This window comes from Aethalodelphis obliquidens, unplaced genomic scaffold (genome assembly GCF_003676395.1).
Source record: "Aethalodelphis obliquidens isolate GAN/ISIS:26980383/991018 unplaced genomic scaffold, ASM367639v1 scaffold23, whole genome shotgun sequence".
NCBI lineage: Eukaryota > Metazoa > Chordata > Mammalia > Artiodactyla > Delphinidae > Aethalodelphis > Aethalodelphis obliquidens.
Genome location: NW_020837967.1, coordinates 21,543,669 through 21,566,480, shown reverse-complemented (window position 1 = coordinate 21,566,480; position 22,812 = coordinate 21,543,669). Strand labels below are relative to the sequence as shown.

At 42.2% G+C, this 22,812-nt stretch overlaps 1 protein-coding gene across 6 annotated transcripts in view; it reads left to right on the top strand.

The window, feature by feature from the left end:
* Positions 1 to 22,812, top strand: part of RSU1 (Ras suppressor protein 1) — a 356,063-nt gene that overhangs the window by 101,897 nt on the left and 231,354 nt on the right. For 5 of the 6 annotated variants that reach the window (XR_003436034.1, XR_003436033.1, XM_027121963.1 and 2 more), the window contains one exon: positions 2,961 to 3,093. Coding sequence is in view for 4 of the 6 variants with exons in the window: in XM_027121963.1 (XP_026977764.1) it covers positions 2,961 to 3,093 (133 nt within the window). In the remaining 2 variants the exon portion in view is untranslated. Of the gene's footprint in view, positions 1 to 2,960; positions 3,094 to 15,800; positions 15,820 to 22,812 lie in introns of those variants that run through there. The other variant, XM_027121964.1, reaches the window with a different exon arrangement.

The window sequence follows — 22,812 nt, the reverse complement described above, 5'->3', positions numbered from 1 at the left end:
GAAGATGATACTGTGTAAGCGTAGGTTGTCTAAGAGGTGAATGTTTTAAGAGACATGCTTTTACCTCTAGTGCCTCCGCCTCCAACTTTTTAGTGAATTGCTTACCCCGTGGTTACTGTCACCTGGTAGCTCAGCCATTCCCTCGATGACCATGCTTCCTAAGAATAGTGGGCAGCATAACACACTCTGTGTTTAAAACAGGACACTTCAGAAATACAGACTTGTTTTAAATAGAAGACTTTTTCTAGGAATTTCTATTACATTCATTTTTAGGAAATGTGGAAATAGGACAAGAAGTAATGAGAGAATGATGTGGACGACAGGACATAGAGGAAATGAGAATTATAGTGAAATTTAACCAAGCGATCAGTTTGATTCTCGGGAAGCTGAAAACCCCTTCCTTTCTCCAAGTAAAGATAAAAACAAAATATCTAAATGGCAGTCCATTGCCAACAAGGTTACACCCTGGTAGGATACTCAGCTAAACCGAATATGTGCGATGTTTGGATTTCCATTTACCCCAAGCAATTTTCTGACTCATGGTTGAGAGAATAAAGCTCATTAATTTCTCAAGTGATTTAATATCTGACTAATGATGTTTAACCATTAAGATGAGGAAACTGACAATATTGATAATCTTGGAGAGAAATGTATCTGCTTATTTTCGTACTTAACACCAGCAGATTCTAAGTAGCTTTGGAAAGATCATGATGAATTACTTGCTCTCAATATTTAGTAATATCTGCTATCTTTAAAAGCATTTCATGAAATGGTAATCACTTTTATATTGGTCTTTTCTTTCTCCATTATTCTGAATAGTTGCAAGTTCATGGAGGCACACCTCAGAGATATTGTAGTTTGGATTTCAGACCACCGCAATAAAGCAAATATCACAATAAAGGCATTCACGCCAGCTTGTTGGTTTCCCAGTACCTATAAAAATTATGTTTACACTATACTGTAGTCTGTTAAATGTGCAATAGCGTTATATCTAAAATAACAATGTACGTACTTTAATTAAAAAATAATTTATTGCTAAAAAATGCTAACCATCATCTGAGCCTTCAGTGACTTGTAGTAGTGACATCAAAGATCACTGACCACAGATCACTATAACATATATAATAATAATAAAATGGATATTGCAAGAATTACGAAAATGTGACACAGAGACACAAAGTAAGCAAATGATGTTGGAAAAATGATACCGGCAGGCTTGTTGGACGTCGGGTTGCCACAGACCTTCGCTTTATACAAAATGCAGTATCTGCGAACCACAGTAAAGTGAAGCATGATAAAACAAGTTCCGCCTGTGTAACAAAAAGAAGACGGATTCAAGGTATTGATTCTTTTGTTTTAAGAAATGCTACGTCATCCTGGTAAACATTTTCTTTTCATTCCCAAAGCTCGGATTAGCTAGGAAGTTGATGGGCTTTGTGCGATGCTTGCATCCTAGAATATGTTTTCCTTATCCTGAAGTTATCACTTATGACAATATTGGCCGTAGAGCCTGAGAACAGGACAGATATGGCGCTTTGGTTGTGTCCTGGGAAGAATAAATTGCTTGGTGTCTTTGCTCAAAAAGCCTTGGACTGTAGACCAGGGGTCTGCAAATGGACTTCCTCCATAGGACTTTTAGGGAAAGGATTTCGGTGAGTCTGCCAAGTAAAGCACATACGGCTCTGCTGTGTCACATCTGTCCCTGTGTCTTTCTTAGGCAAGCAGGTTCTAGGAAGCTCTTTCTCACTCTGCCTTTTCCATGTTTAAATATACCAAACAGAAAAACATAGAGAGAGCTGACTGACCCGTCCATCAACAGGTGGTACCCAGATGCTGGCTGCCTTCATTAACTCATCCTTGGTTGATCTAGGTTGACATGTAACCTGATAGCTTCACCAAGCATTGTAGGAAAAATAGATTTGGAGTCAGAAGCCTTAGATTCCAATCCCTACTCTGACATTTTCTGATCTTGGACATATTACTTAATTTCCCCCCAAGTTTCCATTTCTTTGTCTATAAAGCGATGTCAATTACTGACCTTAGGGATTGTTGGAGAATCAAAGGTGGAAATGCTTTTTACAGGTAATTTGTCAACTGGTAAGGGCTGTAGGTGTGTGCATTTTTACCCTCACCATGTTGATGAGACTCATTTAGTGCTGATTCCGAGGTGTGTTTATAGTACCCGAATGAGGCGATGATCATTCTACTTGGGCAGTATTCTTATCTTTCTTCACTCGTGTCCTGCTTTGATGAAAAGTGGTGGTGACTGGTTCAGGTTTATTTTATTTTTTGAATTTAATTTTATTTATTTTTTTATACAGCAGGTTCTTATTAGTTATCTATTTTATACATATCAGTGTATACACGTCAATCCCAATCTCCCAATTCATCACACCACCACCACCACCACCACCACCACCCCTGCCACTTTCCCGCCTTGGTGTCCATACGTTTGTTCTCTACATCGTTGTCTATTTCTGCCCTGCAAACCGGTTCATCTGTACCGTTTTTCTAGGTTCCGCATGGGTCAGGTTTAGATCAGATTGGACAAGTGGTGATGCACACTGTCAAGATGGAATTTGGGGAGGTTCTGCTATTAATGGTTCTCTCGATCTTGGAGGGCCATTGTCGTTTCTGTAGCAAATACTTGGAAAAATGAAGCAAATGCTTCATTTGCAAGAATTCCAAGTTTACTTCCTTCTTACATCTTTACTCCCTCTCTCCTCCCTCCCTCCCTCCCTCCCTCCCTTCCTTCCTTCTTAATTTCTTGGGCCAGTGTACAATCGCTGACATGGCATGTATATCAGTGATGACTTTTGGTAAAACTTTTTAAAAGAAATTAAATGACTCAAAAAATGCTTAAGGTTGTGCTATGATTACTGAGCAGGAATTACTTCTTAGATTTGATTTCTGTTGGTTGGATGACCTTCACCTTTTTTTTCCCCCCTCCTTCTTTTTAGGAAACTTGGATTTAACTGGTCAGAAGCAGATATTCAAAGCAGAGAACAACCCCTGGGTTACCCCCATTGCTGACCAATTCCAGCTTGGTGTGTCCCATGTTTTTGAATACATCCGCTCTGAGACGTACAAATAGTAAGTAGACTATGATTTTCTGAAATAGTTTGGTTTTACAGTAATTATGCCGTTTTTAAAAACCTATCGTGTGATCTTGTCATTGGCGGCGCCGAGCTCAGAGCATTTTAAAATTTTATTAATAACCACATGTAATTGTCTCTGTTATTTATAGATTATTTTTAATTGATATTTTCAAAGGGAATTTATACCAATTTTGTTTAGAAATCTCTTAAGGTATTAAATTGGCTGACTATGCATGGCACTAAGGAGATTCACCAAATACACGAAGATCAGAACATACTTTTTTCTCCTTTGAATGTAAAGAATAACAAATGTTATGAACAAAATTGTTAAGTGGTTTATTTATAAAATCAGTAGGGAATACTAAGAAGACATCATCCTATTCTTCAGAAACTTTTACTCTAGTGAGATGATAATCTCTCTAAGAGAAGAGATAAGGCAGAAGACAAGCAGGAGGAATCAGCTAGCTTAAGTCGTAGCATCAAAATCTCTCAAGTCCTCCCCTCTGGTCAAGGGCACCTGTGCGGACCCAGCCTTAAAACCAAACTATTCCCACCTCTTTCTTCCTTAGTTTGTCCGGGTTGGAAGGAATTCTACCACCCCCCACCTACTCTGTTGTTACTGTTAATCTTCTGTCATCATTTCTCCCTCATCCACTCCCCAGCCCCAAATTGAAGTGAGCATTTCTCTCAATGCTTCAGTGACCCCTAACACCAAAATCCCGTCACTGCTAGTTTTAAGCAAATGCAAATGACTTGAAACAATTCGTAGTCAGGTTTAATCTGTTCCTGTGTCTGGTACCAACTTTTGAGAATTTAATATCCCAACTCTTAGAGAAGACCTAGGAGATCATTAAAAGTTACATTCAGTTTGGAGTCTTCCGTTTTTTGGTATCAGAAATACGCTCCCCCCACAAACTCAGCACAGCTGTCTCGGAATCTGTGTTGGGACAGCAGGTCAGACTTAACTGACGGGGCAGAGTCCTTGCCTCTGAATGGCCAGCTGTGGCTCTGGTAGCACATGTCCCCGTATGCCATGCTCCTGGTTACACATCTGGGACTCCTTATGGTATATTTCCATCTGACAGAATCACAGAGAAGATGAGCTGTGAAAGAAGAATGGTGTTCAGGGGAAATAGACTCAAATTGCCAAAATGATGGCGTATCCTCATATGCGAACGCAGCGTAAAGCATGGTTTAGATTTCTTCAAAGATGATACCTTAACATTTTTTTTTGATACCTTAATATTTATCACATGTCATAAGACTTACCTTAAGAGTAAAATGAGAGATGTGTAGGCTATGAACTACATAGATATGTGCAATTATTATAGGTACAGAGTTTTTTAAAAAAAGAATGAACATAGTTCAGCCTTGAAAATTTGTTTAATTATAAAAATGTGTGAAAATATAGTTGCAAATGAACCGTTTATTGTTCATTCGGTTTCTCTTAAATTGTTAATCGTTGCTAGCATTGGCTTTAGTTAAGGCTCTAATTTTTCGTTAGTAAATGGAGGATTACGTAGGGCTTGGTTTGTAGGGTATGGTTTTAGAACACCATTGTATAGGATACCTACAGAAAAATAAATAAGGTCCTGTTATTCTAGAATTGGGGGAAATACTCTGTTGTTTTTTCTGGTTAACAGTTTTTTTAATTTACCATTCACGAATGTAGAATTTACAGAGAATTAGAATACATTGTGTATGAAAGTGCTTCTAATTGTAATTTCATTTGAAAAGATGACATTGTGAATGTGTGGATTTCGTCTTACCTTTGAGTCATTAGGCTATTAATCACCATCATATGCTGTTACAAACTAGTTCCGTTTATTTGAACATCGTTGGGATTCTGGATGAGTGAGTGGTGTGTTGCATTGGTTGAGTGTATTGGTAAGTTATTTGAAAGGGAATCTGTGACATTTTAATCTGTGACATATTTGATGTATATATTCTTGTCTATCTTATTAGCATCTTATATTTAAGGATCAGAGTAAGCGGTTTACCTATTAGCTTATTTTTTATGTGTTTGTTTTCCTCGTGGAGAATTATCTTTTGTCCAGTTAAATCAACATTAGAAAGCTTAAACAAGCATGGGAGAGCCATTGTCCCCTTTCTAGGGGGACCAATCAGTACTCTGTTCGCTGCTTTTAGAAGAGTCTGTGTGAGCCTCTGCTGGGAGAATGCACTTGACATTAAACTCCTGGGGGCAGGGACCTCCTTAAAGTGAATTCCCTTAGAGTTTTCCCCTTCTCTCCTCCTTGGGAAAGAGAAGAATGTGAACCACTTCCTGTATCCCAGCTTTCTGCCCTCCTGTTCTTCATTCCTTGATCAAACATACCAGCCAGAAACATGGACTGTGAACTAAGTAAGACACTGCCTCAAGCTCTTCGCCTTTTAGAAAGATGCTTGTACAAAAATGCCACCAGTATGTTTCACTGACGTTTTAAATTTAAGGTCCTCTTTTACATGAATAGGTATATGTTAGTATATCCTCACGTAACTAGAACCCAACTTAATTCTTTCATTTTTTTAAGCAGCCCCTTCATAATTAGAGGACTTTTAGTATCCTTCTCAACTCTCTGAATAAAACCCTCTAATTAGCAGATATTTGGCTACTTTTGTAAAGCTGTACATGTGAGGACTTGCAAGGAGGCAATTTATTCGTTACACCTGTATTTTTTTAAACAAGGCCAATGTCTCAATCAGTACCTTAGTCTTAGATCCTTTATTCTGAAACCTGTGGTTTCTAATCTTCACTTCCTTGTTTCTTTTTATATAAGTCACATACATCCCTAACAATGAAAAAATCCTTTTTTTAATATTGATCTTTAGCCTGTCATAGAAGCATATTTTTATTTAGTTAGTTTTTAGATATTTATTTATTTGTTTATTTTTGGCTGCGATGGGTCTTCGTTGCTGTGCGTGGGCTTCTCATTGCAGTGGCTTCTCTTGTTGTGGAGCACGGGCTCCAGGCGCACGGGCTTCAGTAGTTGTGGCACACAGGCTCAGTAGTTATGGCTCACGGGCTCTAGAGTGCAGGCCCAGTAGCTGTGGCACACGGGCTTAGTTGCTCCGCAGCATGTGGAATCTTCCCCGACCAGGGCTCGAACCCACGTCCCCTGCATTGGCAGGCCGACTCTTAACCACTGCGCCACCAGGGAAGCCCATAAAAGCATATTTTAAATTTTTATTCTGGCACTTAAAATACCAGTGAGTCTCCTTCCTCTTTTTTCTTTTTAACCAATCGACCCATTACCTAAATGAGAGCATTGAGAACTCACCAGCGCATTTTATATCCCTTCATGTCCATGGCTGAAGTTCAAGGTGACCTTCCTGTGCTAAGCACATCCTGAGAGGCCTTCCAAGTCTCGAGCAGCGACAGGCAGGGAAGATGGATGATCTGATTTCCAGACTCTAACGGACTCCAGGAGGAGACGTGGATGTTTGAAACAAAACAGGGAAGCCGGTGTTCAGGAAGAATTAAAATACTTGGCAGTGATTTAAGCTGATGAGGATGAAGCAGGAGGGGATGTGGGCAGGTGTGGCTGGGAGGATGCCAAGGTGCGATTCTTCAGGAGATTGTTCTTTTGAGTACATTCGGGGCATTCATCACATCCTCATCGTTCCTCAGATGGAGGTTGCTCTTTGTTCATTTATGGTACTTTCAGCAAAGGGAACATATTGGGTGGTGTCATCGCTTTGCCCGCTCATTGTCACTTATTCCCTCTGTTAAAATAATTTGCTCCGGGCTTCCCTGGTGGTGCAGTGGTTGAGAGTCCGCCTGCCGACGCAGGGGACACGGGTTCGAGCCCTGGTCTGGGAAGATCCCACATGCCGCGGAGCAACTGGGCCCGTGAGCCATGGCCACTGAGCCTGCGCGTCTGGAGCCTGTGCTCCGCAACAAGAGACGCTGCGATAGTGAGAAGCCCGCGCACCGCGATGAACAGTGGCCCCTGCTCGCCGCAACCGGAGAAAGCCCTCGCACAGAAACGAAGAGCCCATGCAGCCAAAAATAAATAAGTAAATAAATTAATTTAAAGTAATAATAATAATTTGCTCCGTCTGGTGTTGAGGATCAACCCCTACAGGTGCGTTAGCGTTTTCGGGCTGTTGTTGAGTAACTTCTTCTAGGCAGAATTATGATGGGATAGTCACCGCTTGTTAAGTTTCCAGAAGGCAGATTTTTTTTTTTTTTGTCCCCGGGAGAAGTCGGATTGGAGTCAGGATCCTTGACAAGATGCTTTGTGAAAGGGAGTAACTCGCACTTTGCACATTTCCATCAAGGAAGGTGGATAGAAACCGCAAGCCATTTTAAAAACTGACACGTTAACTCTTAACAAAAGAAGAGGTTTGACAAATGTTAAGCTGAAAATGTGTCGGTTGAAAGCGACGTTTGGAAAACAGGCTTCCTCATGAAGGCTGCAATTTGTAAGGCATGGCAGTCCTAAAGCCTCATCTCCAGCCTGGCATGACTCAAAAGGGGCTCCCCCATCATTTCCCCTGTCTTGTGACTTTCTTTGCACACCAGAGAAAGGTGCCACGCTCACTTGCTTTTCTGTTTCGGTTTTTAGTCTTAAATGAAGATGTTCCTACTATTATTAATATTACTTAACAGAAACATTTTAACTAAGCAGTGTTGGGTGAGTGGTGAGCACTGATGGGAAAAATGCTAGCAATTTCTCCTGCCTGGAAGTCTAGCAAAATAAATCATCCTGTCGAGCTGGCTTGTGAGGAGGAATAAGTGCTTTGATTCTGCTGCATACGGTTTCTCAGGCTGTTTTACTCGTAGAATTAAAATGAAGTGATGTTTCCTTGTTTTCTGCAGTATGGGCAAACCTATTAGAGGCTGGAATGGGCATACATGGGCTTTATTAAATAACTACTATATCCCCTAGTGGCTGCTGACTCAGAAGATCCTTAAGTAACAGATATATCTGGTCTACCAAAAGGCTAAAGAATTTCCAACTTTATAAGTGATCCCATTTATTGAAGACAGCCCTTTGCAGAAGGAAATCCTGTCTAACAAAACTCCTTAAACCTTATCTTTCTGGTGAAGTATAACTGGATGCACAGAACGAGCATGGCTTTATAAATATCACAGAAGGCTGGAGGAGCCGGGTTCATCTGCCCGGACCTTGCTAGCAGTTAGTGAATTTTTTACATAGTGACAGTAGGTGTGCAAGATGACAGAGACTTTCCTCTTTCATTACTGTATCCGAAAATAGCTCCAGGTAAGCCAGAGAAACACAGTATTTCTTTATAGTAGACATGAAAAAGAAGAACCAATTTTTCCTAAAGCTTTCGACATAAAGATTGCTTTTATTTTTAAAAGTTGACTGTGTACTGTGCTCCTGCTAATTTATATTTCCTTTATAGATGCTACATGTGTATATTGCGGTTCTTTCTTTAAGTTAATAAATGTATTCTCACGTTTCCTCCATAATACAAAATATGATTCACACTTTTGACATCTCTGCACCTATTTGCATACACATGTGCTGCATTTAACGAACCTTGCTATGAAATATCAAAGAGAAAAGGGAAACCCATAAAATATGTGGTATATCAGCTAGTATTGTGTCATACCCCTCATTTCATGTTCACTTTAAATGATAAAACTTACATAGCATTCCTTTTTCTCCAGATAGTATGTTACCAGCGTAAGGAGTTGACGAATGTTAATTCCACTGAATAGATGTAAGTCACGATGGGACATAATAACAGCGTTGATCTTTGACTTGGTCCCTCACCTGTTTTCTTTGTGTGGCCAGGAGACATTAATTGCCCTGGTAAATTAATCCTTCCCCTCTTAAGGGAACAAGAGGAAGGCAGACTGTTTGAGGAAGAGTACATAACAGTTCTCTCTTCCAAATTTTTTGGTAGATTGCTTAATGTAATTTACAGTTAAAAGGAGTTTTTCTTTTCCGCTTTTTACTTGCTTAGCACTGTTATTCACCTGGACTTCAGAGGTCATCAGTATTTTTCCTTTTTCTTAGTGCATGTTCATCCTTTCGTCAATACGTGGAGTTTTTACATGCCTTTTAAAGCTTTACTTTCCTATAATTTGTTAGCCCATTCAAAACAGATCAGTTTTTTAAGTGGGCGGTGCTTCCCATTTGACATTTCCAGTGTACCTGGAGTCCGGGAGGGTGGCAGTAGGGAACTTGCACCCCCTAAACCTATAAAGGTCAAAGGTAAACTCTGTCAGGGATTGAAAACCAGCTTCAGGAGGCTAAGCTGGGATTCCTGAAGGCCTCTAGGAAACCCCATCTTACGCGTATTCTGCAACGTCTTTCACTCTGACGTGCCTTAGATGCAAATGCAGACTTGGGAAAGGCTACCTCACATAGGCACATTCATTCTCTGGTCCTCCAGTGCGGTCACGCCTCAGCCACGCTGTGCTGGGTGAGCTCTGTGAGATCAGGTTTGACCAGTGAGCTGGAACTCTGTCAGTCTTTCTGCATTTTATTCCATGACTAGGGCAGGTATCATTAAAGAGTTGCGAATAGGGCTTCCCTGGTGGTCCAGTGGTTAAAAATCCACCTGCCAATGCAGGGGACACAGGTTTGAGCCCTGGTCCGGGAAGATCCCACATGCCACGGAGCAGCTAAGCCCGTGTGCCACAACTACTGAGCCTGTGCTCTAGAGCCTGCAAGCCACAACTGCTGAGCCTACGTGCCGCAACTACTGAAGCCCGCGCACCTAGAGCCCGTGCTCCGCAACAAGAGAAGCCACCGCAGTGAGAAGCCTGCACACCTCAACGAAGAGTAGCCCCTGCTCACCGCAACTAGAGAAAGCCTGCGTGCAGTGACGAAGACCCAAGACAGCCAAAAATAAATAAATGAATAAATAAATTTGTTTAAAAATAAAAGTAGGCCTTGTACTAAACTAAAGAGTTGCAAATAAATTTAGATGGGCAAATGGGAAAGATCACAGCTGCGCCATCAAAGGGAGAAGAGTGCTGTTTACTCTGAACCTCTCCCTACAAGAGGTTTGTACATGTGATTTTAAAGAGCAAGACAGTCATGTCTCTCTTCCCCCCACTGTTATCTCCTCTTTCCTTGTATGTCGACTCTGAAGCGTGCATTCAGCCTGTGTTGTGCATCATGTAATGTATGATGCATTACAGTATCCATTTAAGGTAGATGGAATATAGATAATTGGTCCCTCTTGACAGAAGGAAAACAGACGTAGTCTAGACTCCATCTACACTCCGGAAAAGAAATGTGTCAGGTTACTTCCTCTTCCGAAAGAGCTATTTTGAGTTCCATTTTTAGCTGATACTCACTTGAAATAATCCTATCGAACTGTTGAATATTGACCTGCTCAAAGACATGGTCCGCCCTACATATTGATAACCTTTGTTAACTCCCAGCAGTGTTCAAGTTCAATGCTGGATGCTTTCTGTCCAGCTAAGATGAGTTATTGCCTGCCTTTGCTGTTTCTATTTGAGAGAGAAATTAGTAAGTGGTACTTTATAATCAAACGAAAGTGTCTGGTTTCTGTTCTCTCCATGGTAATATCTTGCTTTATTATGCGCTGTCATTTTATTGAGCTCTGGTCTCGTATTCTGGTCAGGCATTGTTGGAGGTTTTGTTTTTTGTAATTTTTGGCAATGAAAGGTTCTCCTGTAATGTCTTAGAATGCATTTAGAATGTGTTTAGAATGCATAATCTTATGAAGAGCATTTTAGTCAACTTTATTAGATAGAAAGGGTAAATGTGAGTTCTGTGTCCACTGGCCTTTATTGACGCCCAATTTGTTCGTCAACCGTTAAGGAAATAACTCTCCAGATTTTGTTCTGTTGTGTTTGTATATCATCTCATATGTATTTTTTAAGACGCACGTTGTAAAAAGTTTGGGGTCAAGAGAATACTGTTTTCCACTATCATAGTTAATTTTTAAATAGTCTCATTTGGAACCCATACAGTTTTATCACCTTCACAATGTACATACTTTTTTTTCTCCATCCAATTAGTGTTTGTTTAGAAAATAAATAAATTATTATTGAGGTTTTGGTTACTTTACTTAGCAAGGTTACTAAATAAACGCCCTGCTTTTTTTTTTTTCCCTTGCTGCTACCTAATTTAGTCTAATTTTGGTTTTTTAAGCCATCCCGCAGAAATTTATTATCTCACATTTCTAGAACTCCAAGATCAAGGTGTGAGAGAGGTTGGTTTTTTCCGAGGGCTGTCGGGGAAGCATCTCTTCCAGGCCTTTCTCCGTGGATTACAGATGGCCGTCTTCTCCCTGTGTCTTTACATTATCATCCCTGGAAGTGTCTGTTTCTGTGTCCAAATTTCCCCTTTCTATAAGGACACCAGTCATGTTGGATGAGGGCCCACCCTGATGACCTCACTTTAATTTGATTACCCCACTAAGACCCTAGTACCTTTCAGATACGGTCACATTCTGAGTTACCAAGGGTTAGAACTTCAACATGAATTTTTTTGGGGAAAATTCAGCCCCTAACACTATTGTTACCCCAGTGCACTCAGATCACCCTGTCTTTCCTCTCTTCTCCCATAGCCTCCCGCAACCTGGGGGGCAAATTCTGTTTATTTGTAAATGTGTTGAAATTACTCCGGAAGGTTTAATCCACCTCCCGCAGCCCCTCCACCATGTCTTTCTTACGCGTTTAGCTTTCAGACTTAAAGGTTCCTTCAAAAAGTGCACATTCACCATTGTTCCGTTTTAGGGACACAAAGGTTAGGCTCTTTTCTCGGCAGATGGGTCAGTGTTTTTAATTTCTAATCATCCCTTAAGAGCGGACTATGTTAAAACAGAAGCTGGTTAGAATTTGAAGATCCCCTGGGAGTGAAAGGCACCTTGCAAAATCTCCTGCTTTGTCGTGGTCAGCTAGAGAATTGAAAATGGAGAGTTCCATAGAGCACCCACCACTGGACCCCGTCGTGTTCCTTTCACAAGAGTCTTATGGCCGGAAGATGCAGCATGGGGGACCTTTGTGCCACCTGGCAGCTTCTTGCACTGGGACGCCCACTAGTAGGTGTGGAATCTTCCGTCTCTGACTTTGTGGACCTACATCGTAGCTCTCCATGTCTTGCCCTGTAAGGTGTGGAGTCAGGAATTTCCCGTTCCATCTTGGGGTTCCAGTCACCACATCTGGAGCCCTTAGGACTTTTATTCCATTTTCCAAGCTTGTCTCAGGAGATCTCTGGAGTCTTACTGGGTGAGACGGAGACTACCAAGAACGGGGCACTGAAGTCTCTTCTCGTGTAACTAAAGCTGGTTTGCTTCCCCAGCGTGCAGACAGGCATCGGAGATGGAGAGTGGTTTCACACGACGCACCGTGGCGTAGAGACTCGGTCGTGGGCTTTGCCGGGAGCCGTGAGGAACGGGGAAAACAAAGTCTGTCCTTAGAGCGCCGGCCTTAGAGGTGGTTCCCAGCCCCAGTTCTCTCAATGGCAAAGGACCTCATCATGCTTACTCTCAGCTTCCCCATCTTAAAAGCAAGAGGTTCAAACTAGGTCATCTCTTAAGAGTCGTCTCAGCACCGATTTCTAATCCTGAATCCTCTGTTTTTCCGGGAAACATGTTTTTTTGTTTTGTTTTTTTTTCCATGGAAAACCCCTCTTGTTTATTTGATGAAACAAAAATAAAATAAGCTGCATAGGAACAATTTTAAAGTCCAAAGAGATACCAGCTTTGTTTTAAGGCTGCAGTAGCTGACACAGCATCTCCTTGCTACCTTCTCCAGCCTTCTCTGTGGACCAGAGCGATACATTCAGAAGCCTGTTAGCTAACACAGGAGTTTTTGAACACTTTTCCACTGGTCCTTCACCCGCTCATTGCCTGTCATGCCTGAGGCCTGCAGTATCATTTAAGATTGAAAAGTAAAAGTCTAGAGGGCAGGAGAAAAAAAAAAATCCACCCCAAACAAAAACCTACCTTAAAGGTTTGGGGGAAGAACCTTTGTTTCTCTGGGAAACATGTTTTATTGTCTATACCAATTCATTATTTTTTTCAGATTTAGTTTAATTCTTGAATTTGCCCCCCACGTGGATTTCCCTCATTGATTTTTTTTTGTAAAGGCCACGGAAGATGATGATGGCCCTGAATATAAATGGTTACAGGAAAATAGATACAAGATAAAATTACGAGATCCACCTTTTTATTCTATATTTTATGGAATACCTAATATATATTTGGCAGTAACTTATTCGTACACATGAATTCCTGACACTTTCGATCCTTCAGACTTATTAATCAGTGTAGCCAGCACCAGAGCAATTTTATGAGACCTACCAGTCATCAAAAATTTATTATCAGATAAATCACAGAAACAACGAGCATCTTAATAGGGTAGAGAAAGTGGCATGTAAAGGATCGTTTAAGACTGTGCTTTTTGTTGCTTGTGTGTTAATATTTACAGCCAGTATCTGCGAGCTTACTCATAATTTCATGCAAAGACCCAGCAGGGCGATAGTTATCTTCTGAGGTAAAACCTTTTTTCTTTGTTTTGCTCCAGTAGAATACTGTGTTTGGTCTAACTGTAAGACAGAACACTCAAGGTACGGAAGGTAGGAAAATCATGTTCCAATGCTAAGCTCATAGCATTTCTTTTAAAACGGTGTCTACGTTTTCTTCCGAATTTCATCACAGCTGTCATCCAGAGTTAAGACTTATCAAGCCTCAGTCCTTTCCTTTGGGACAAAATGGCTAAACTTGAACTCTGAAATGGCATGCGGAAATAGCAGTAGACGATTGCCTTGCTTGGGGATGGGCTCCACGTGTACCCACCTGGCAACTGTGAGGCACAGGCTATGTCTACTGTGTTCCTGGCAGTGTCTTTGAAGATATGATGATTCTGATGATATAATAAAAGACTTGGGTCTTCGTCGCGTAAGATGAGCTGCTTGGAGGGGAGTTTTTCTGTCCCTCTAGCCCTGTCCTGAGTGTCCCAGAATCTCACTATGCTCTGGGACAGGAGGATCATGGCAGTGACCCAGATCAGAGCTGAGCTGACACTGGGGAGCCCTGGAAGAGATCCACTGGGAACGAACCCAGAACTACAAGGCTGGGTCACTTCCCATTAAAGATACAGCCTGCTTCCTACCTCAGCTCTCCATAAGTGTGGTTTTCTCTGCCTGGAATGTTCTGTCCTTGTATTGACATACTGAATGCCCGGTTATTCTTCAAGTATCATGTTCAGTATTGCTTCCTCAGAGACCTCTTGGCCAAGTGTTTCCCTACCGCCCGTTTACTCTAGGTCCCTTTTACTGTCTTCCTTCTGAGTCTTTTACCTTAGCAGCAATTTTAATAGCAGTAGTAGTAATAATAATAACAACGACAACAATAATAATAAGCAATGACTGTTTACCACGTGACAGGTATTATGCTAAGCTCATTATATATGCTATTCAGCATTTTATAACTCAATATTTATTTCAGTGAATATCTCGTAGATTTGGGGGGAGGGGATAAAAGTGCATGTTTTCTCTCCCTTTAAGAGACTAATCTTTTGGGAAGCAATACTGAAGATTCCCTCATTTCTGAGCTATGCACACGGCACCCTCAGTGTCCTGTATGAATGACCCGTCATCTCATGCAGAGGAGCCTCCGACAGGTTGCCCTGATTTCTGAAAGAAAAAACCATTCTGGAGTCCAGAAGAAACCGTGCTGTCGTTCTCAGCTTCTGCTGGTACAGGGTAAACAAGACTGGAGACATTAAAATGCATCCTCAGCCTGTAATATTAAGGCAAGATTCTTTCTTCGTTTGTGTTGATCTCTCTCTCTCTTTTTTTTTTATAAATTTATTTATTTAGTTAGTTATTTTTGGCTGCATTGGGTTTTCATTGCTGCGCACGAACTTCCTCTAGTTGCGGTGAGCGGGGGCTACCCTTCGTTGCGGTGCGCGGGCTTCTCGTTGTGGTGGCTTCTCTTGTTGTGGAGCACGGGTTCTAGGCACGCGGGCTTCAGTAGTTGTGGCACGTGGGCTCTAGAGCACAGGCTCAGTAGTTGTGGTGCGCGGGCTTCAGTAGTTGTGGCACGTGGGCTCTAGAGCACAGGCTCAGTAGTTGTGGTTCACGGACTTAGTTGCTCCACGGCATGTGGGATCTTTTGCCCACACGTCTCTCATGTTGGAAATGAAACAGTTCCTTAACTTCACAGATAAAGGAATTATGTTTGAAAAGGAGACCTTCCTCTCTATGAATCCATGGGTCTGTGCCTTCTCTTTGTCCATCAAGGGAGTGTTTTCACGGGGCGTGTGGAGTATGTGATTGTGTTTGTGAACGTCTGGAATGTAGCTGAGGAGGACAGAGTAAACCGGTACATGTGGTTATTCTGAGGGGGGGAAAGCAAGGAGGGAGGGTACGTTCTTTTCATTTTTCACCCTTTGGTATGTATCAAATGTTCCATTTTGTACATGTATTCACTGTTGAATAGGTTATTTAAAAAAAATTAACCTATAGAAAAAAAAAGGGACTTCCTGGCGGTCCAGTGGTTAAGACTCTGTGCTTCCACTGCAGGGGGCGTGGGTTCCATCCCTGGTCAGGGAGCTAGGATCCCACACACGCCACACACAACAACAACAAAGTTAACTAGAGAGCCCGTGAAGTTAAGAAGGATGAAGCCACAAAGCACGTAGCTGTGTAACTGGTTTTGTCCACTGTACGTCCCCTTTCCACTTGTTCATTTAGATTAAGTGGAATCATCCCTTCTGATCAGTCTCCCTCTAACCAGGTACCCTCAAAACCTTCAAGGCGACATCACCTCTCAAAATGTGTCCTGAGTCTTGGAAAGGGACTCTCTAAATGTGAGCTCGAGAGAAGGGTTCTCACTCCACACAACCACCCTTCCTCTTCCTGGCTGAAGCACTGTGAAATCGTGCCTTGTGTATAACTCCTCTTGGATGATGTCAGCCTGGCCTGCACCCTCGGAAGGATCGGTAACAGTCCAGCCTTCCTGCAGAACCCAACAGGACATGGGAAAAGGGGGTCATTCGCAAAGACGTAGCAAAAGAGAAAGAGGGAAATAAACAAGACGTACTTCTTCATTGAGTTTCTTTAGGTAGGAGTATTTGCCCACCTAAGGTTTTAAGTGATTGAAAGGTAAGCTTTTCTATATTTTTGAGATCTTGAGGGCTTGACATATGGAAGAATGGATCTTGGAAGAACTGATTATGTTAGAGGAAGAGACTGGGCCTCAGGTTTCCATAATATATGAAACATGGGCTTTTTGTTTTAATTCTTCTCTCTTGTTTAATGCTTTTGGCTGTAAGCAAAGATGACGTGTGTGTTTCAGACTGTTTACGTGAGATCAGGAGCATTTTTAATCTGTTCTCATGCATTCTCAATAGAAACTGTGTGAGTGGTGATCTTTTAATAGAATGTCTTGCAACTAGCAAATTTGTTTTGGTACTAAATTCCAGATAATTCCTAAGGAATGTAAATCTTGTCACTAAAAGTTTTTGTTTTAGAAATACTTAACACCTCTCAGATTTTGTTGTTCTGGGAGCCACTGCTTTGGGAAGATCCCTGCTGTTCTCCTTACTTGCTGCAATCCTTCCTTCTCCTGTTCTTTGTAATAAATCCTTCCTTCTCCTGTTCTTTGGTGTGGTTCTGTCTTTTGACACCCACAAAGAGGCACCCCCCTCCCAAAAAAAGAAAAATACTTAAAATCTCGAAACTACATAATTTTAAGTTTTCTGAGGCCAGACTCTGCTTCATCTTCACAAGTGTAATCAACAAGACAGGGCAACAAGAAAGGTACTGGTCATCAAGCCGATTGAGTAAAAAGATTCTTTTCAAATTTTATAGTGGAACATGGTGAGAAAAGAAATGATGGCATGTGGGGAAGATGCTCCTTCAAGAATGTATCATACAAGATGAGTTTTGGCTTTACTGTGGTTGAAATACTAAGAATCTTGCACAGCTTTTTCTAGACAAATTCAGATGCATGATAGAGTCAGATACTTTCAGTATCCCTCATTTTTCTCATACGCACGCACTAACATCCAGGTGGAGCAGTGAGTAGTGACAGAAGTCGTCTCAGTTGCACTAAGGAGAGAGAATTGACATTCATTGACTTCCTGCCATGTTCCAGGACCTGGTGGGTTCCTTGCAGGCTTCATCTCCCGTGATCTCATGATCCCATGAGATGTAGGTGTTCGCCTTGCTTTCAGATGAGAGAATGAAGAGCCTCAGGTTAGGTAAAATGACCAATAGTTTACCTGAGTCATAGAGCTAGAAATGAAACTCCATTGACCTGTACACACGGCTATATTTACAATAGATAACCAACAAGGACCTACTGTATAGCACAGGGAACTCTGCTCAATATACTGTAACAACCTAAATGTAAAAAAAGAATTTGAAAAGAATAGATACATGTATATGTATAACTGGATCCCTTGGCTGTACACCCGAAACTAGCACAACATTGTTCATCAGCAATGCTCCAATATAAAATAAAAATTAAAGAAAAATAAGAACACTGTCTTATATTCACCTTGTTGCTCTTGGGTAGCATCAAGGAAGAAGGTGAGGAAATGCTGAGTTTATATTGAAGTTCTCAAAGGGAAGTCAGTGCATGAGGCTTAAGGGTATGTTCGCAGTCATTCAACTTCTCTGGTTCTTGAATCAAATCAGCCTCCTGTAAAACCATGTCCCCATCCCGTTATCCCCTTCGAGGTCCTGAAGTGGTGTCTCTTTTTACCAGCTATTCAGTCCCTGAAAGCCAGCCTTCCTGAATCAACTCTGATTCTGAGTTCGTCCCCTTATGTGGGTGATTCCAGAATGACATACAAATGTGCGTTCCTGCCAGCCACCCTTCTGGTTGCGTGGGTGTGTGTTCATCCACTGAAGGCTGTACGTTTATGTTGTTTTGCACTTGGTCTTCAGTTAGTGCGTCTTCAAGGCTGTGACCTCTCTCAACCATACTTTATACTATTTATCTCTTTGGGCATCTTATGGACTCTGGGCCTTTCTCAGCTCATCTTGTACCAGTGACTGAGATCGGATTGGTGGTACAATCCCTCCCAAGCTTTCTGCGTCCTCTCTTCGTGTCTTTGTTTCTTACTAGTTTTGGTCCAGTCCCAGGTTTTAATTTCTTTGCCCCAACAAAGAATTGAGTCTTCTCCACGGAGTCCTGGTTCCTTTAAGTGGAAAATAGCACTGGAGTCCAAAATCTGAGGCCCAGCAATTCATGTTTTCCAAATAAGCACCAAAGGTAAGGTAGGGTGGCATGAGGTCTGACGGCCACTATAGCGACGAAGCAGAACCATTACCTGGATTCAAAGAGCCAGGTAGTTGTTTCCCATTTACCTGTTTCACTGTTTGTTTTGCCGAGCTGTACATACAAAATCATTCATGTGTTTACGTGGCTAGTGATCCCACATTTGTGTGTCCTCGACTCAAGTGTTTGGAATTAACTGCTAAGTGTGTAAGTTCAGGAAATCTTGTCAGCGTCCCTAGAGCACCTGAAAAGAAAAAAAAAAAATCACCACCTCTTTCCAGGTTTTGTACTGAAGAAACCAAGTGTGTGGGCCACTCAGTAATATAAAGATGTAGATCACCTGATATCTAGATAGAATCTCATTCGATTAAGAGGCAATAACAGTGAAGTAGGGAAAACATACCAATGCAGGCCCAACTCGGAGATATTGCAGGTTCAGTTCCAGACCACTGCAATGAAGCAAATATCCCAATAAAGTGAGTCACGAATTTTTGGTTTCCTAGTGTACATAGAAGTTATGTTTACACTCTACTGTAGTCTGTTAAGTGTGCAATAGCATTGTTGCTGTTGCTAAAGAATTAATGTACATACCTTAATTAAAAAATACTCTACTGCTCAAAAATGCTCACCATCACCTGAGCCTTCAGCGAGTTGTAGTAACACCAGAGATCGCTGATCACAGATCCCCGTAAGAAATATGATAATGATGGAAAAGCTTGAAATAGTGTGAGAATTAGCAAAGTGTGACCCAGAGACATGAAACGAGCAAATGCTGTTGGGAAAATGGTACCAATAGACTTGCTCGATGCAGGGCTGCCGCAGACCTTCCGTTTGTAAAAAGTGCATATGTGAAGGGCGGTAAAGCAAAGCGCAATAAAACGACGTCTCCCTGGGCAGCCTTTTGATGTTTCGTCCGTTCCCTCTTTATTTTCTTAGGCACTGACATTTGTCTTTTAACACGAATAGCTCTACCCTTATATGCAGTTTCTCAGTGGCCTTCGGCTTGCCCCTTCGTGTCTTTTAAGTTCAGCACATTGTCAGTGAAGCACTTTCCATACCACTCTACCTAAAACAAGCCTCACCTCCCTCCCTGCCCCTAACTTTATTTGATCTGCCTCCTTCTAGAATGGAGGTCCCCCCCCAAGAGCAGGGACTTTGTTGAGAGCACCTCTGTGTCCCCAGGAGCCTCAGACAGTGGCTGGCACCTGGTCAGCCCTGAAAACACGGGGTGACTGGGAGTTGCTCTTCTTTCAGCTGTACATCTTAGCCTGCGGTTCAGACACTTATGCTGGAGGGGATTTTCTTTAAACCGTGTGTCGCACGTCCGTTACGCATTTTCCGTCTTTCCCTTTTCTTCTTGCGTCTGCGGTGCTTTGATTTCATGATATTATTAGAGCCTCTTCCATCACCAAAGAAGTTTCTGTGATGTTGCCAAGGCTGCAGCCTTCCCCAGCCAGCTCTTTCCCACCCCACTAGCAGCTCTTTTTAGTTAGGCTGTGAAAGGAACTCCACACATGGAAGTTTAGGAGGTCATAGGGGAAAAAATACCGAAGCTGCAAGCTGGTATTTGCCCTGGACTTAGCCCATCAGCCTGGTTTTGGTGTTGGTTTTGCCATCAGCCAGGCCTCCATCCTCGGACACCTCTGTGTGTAGGACCTGGATACTGACTGCTTTACCTTAGGATGCAGGTGTGGCTTTGTCCTCCATCAGGATGGTGTGACTATAGAAGGTGACTTGGCAGACTTTGAACTCTAGTAATTACTTAAAAATAAACAGCTGGGGGGAGGGGAGAGGATAGGAAGCAGCTCCTCTGCCCAGCCTTCAAAATATGTTTTGTTGGCAAGTCAGAAAAACAATTCAGAACCTGGTCTCTGAAAGGCCCGAAGGAATCCCTCTGACATCACTCAGACGTGAGGAACCAGAGGACTCCTGATCAGCTGCGTTGAGAAGGAACCCTCACCTGTAGCAGGTTGTGTGTCATTACTTATCTCCCCGCCTGTGGCATTTTGAGGTGCAGTTGGACCTGTTGGGCTCAGGAGACACCCAACACAGGTGAGGAGGACTGATGTGGAGAAGTGGGATGTGCTTGAGGAAATACTGGCCCCCATCTACACACAGGAGGACCCCGTGTGGTCAGTACACCACTTCCAAATGTGAAATTAAATTTTCTCACAGGTTGTATTAATGTTCTCTATTTCTAACAAAATCCTCCTAGTGAAGTGTTCATTGTTAACTAAGTGTTAATGACAAAAGATGACATTTTAAGTATTTTTCCTAAGATGTGGAAATTGTAAGGATTAGTGTTTTTTTTTTTTAATTTATTTTTGGCTGCATTGGGTCTTCGTTGCTCCGTGCGGGCTTTCTCTAGTTGTGGCGAGCAGGGGCTACTCTTCGTTGCGGTGTGCGCGCTTCTCATTGCGGTGGCTTCTCTTGCTGTGGAGCACAGGCTCTAGGCACGCGGGCTTCAGTAGTTGTGGCTCGCGGGCTCTAGAGCGCAGGCTCAGCAGTTGTGGCGCACGGACTTAGTTGCTCTGTGGCATGTGGGATCTTCCCAGACCAAGGCTCGAACCCGTGTCTCCTGCATTGTCAGGTGGATTCTTAACCACTGCGCCACCAGGGAAGCCCGTGGGGATTAGTTTTAATTGTGTGCAGAGAGAGAGAGGGAGAGAGGGAGAGAGGGAGGGAGAATGATTGCTGCTCTGTTTACATGATGCCAAAATTTCTGCTTCTGAAAATCAGCCTAGCCTCCTCCTTTACAAAAGAGACCAGAGGGTGCAGGGGTGGTCAGGCCATAGCTAGTGTCATCCAGCTTCTGGTCTCAGAGCCTTGCCGGGTCCTGGAGGGCATGCTTGTGCCGGCAGAACTTGAAGACTCAGGAGAGGCATATCTCTGGGGTCAGAGGGCTTCTGAAAACCCTCAAAGGAAAAGTAAATCAATTGTGAAATGCCCCAGGGAGTTTACCTGGGAGTGAGCATAGCCAGAGTGGGGCTTAGCCACCTAACATCAAGCAGGAGGATAAGCTAGCTCCAGGAGACACGTGGGATTCCCCTCCACAGTGTGGACCTGTAGGTGTGGGAACCGGCTCTGGACACAGGCTGCCTGGGTTCGAATCCCACTCTTCCCTTTTGCTAGTTTCGTGGCATTGAGTCAGATTTTTCTTTTTAATTTAACATCTTTATTGAAGATCAATTGCTATACAGTAAACTAAATATTTAAAATATGCAGTTTGATACATTTTTGACATGTGTATACTTGTAAAATAGTCACCATGATCAAGATCGTGAACCCGAAGTTTTCTTGTGTTCCTGTGTAAACCATATCCCTCCCTCCTGCTCCTCTCCACCTTTCCCCCAATCCCCAGCTTCTAGCTGTACATTTGTTTGCATTTTGTAGAGCGTTAACATATAGTGTGTACTCTTTTTTAGAAGAAAGCATCAAACTCCTTTCATTCAGCGTAATTATCTTGAGTATCCTGGTTGTTGCGTGTATCAGCGATTCATTTCTTTTATTTCTGAGTAGGAATCCATTGAGTGGATATGCCACAATTCGTTTCTCAAGTGGACTGTTGATGGACATGGGGGTTGTTTCCAGTTTGGAGTTACTAAAAATAAAGTTTCCATCAGCTTTTGTGTACAGGTCTTTGACGGGACATGTTCTGTCACTGTAAATCCCTAGGAGTGGAATGGGTGGACCATATGGTAGGTGTAGATTTACTTTCTTCAGTTCCTGCCAAACCGTTTTCAGCATGGCGGCATCATTTTATATACCAACCAGCAGTGTCTGAGAGTTCCAGCTCTTTCACATCCTTGTCAGCACTTGATATGGTCAGTTTTTTCAATTTTATTTTTTCTGGTAGGTTCTCTGTATGCTTTTAAATTGCATTTATCTGATGAATAATGATGTTGAGCTTTTGCGATTCCTGTATCTTACTTAGTGAAATTTTTGTTCAAATCTATCCATTTTCGTAAATGGAATAGTTTTTCTTATTATTGTTTTGAGGTTCTCTATATGTTCTAGATATAAATCCTTTACCAGATGTATGCTTAGCAAAGCTTTTCTCCCTTTCTGTGGTTTGTCTTTTCATTCTCCTGGCAGTGTCTTTTGAAGAATAAAGCTGTTAAATTTTGTTGAGTTCAGTTTATTAATTTGTTCTTTTATGGATTGTACTTTTGGTGTCATAGCTAAGTATTCTTTGCCTCATGCACATCCACAAGATTTTCTCCTTTTCTTCAGTCCAAACTTTATAATTTTAGGTTTTACATTTAGGTCTACAATGTGGTTTTTTTTTTTTTTTTTTTTTTTGCATCACACGGGCCTCTCACTGTTGTGGCCTCTCCCGTTGCGGAGCACAGGCTCCGGGCCATGGCTCACGGGCCCAGCTGCTCCACAGCATGTGGGATCTTCCCAGACCGGGGCACGAACCCGTGTCCCCTGCATCGGCAGGCGGACTCTCAACCACTGAGCCACCAGGGAAGCCCTACAATGTGTTTTGAGCTAATCTTTGTATATGATATGAGGT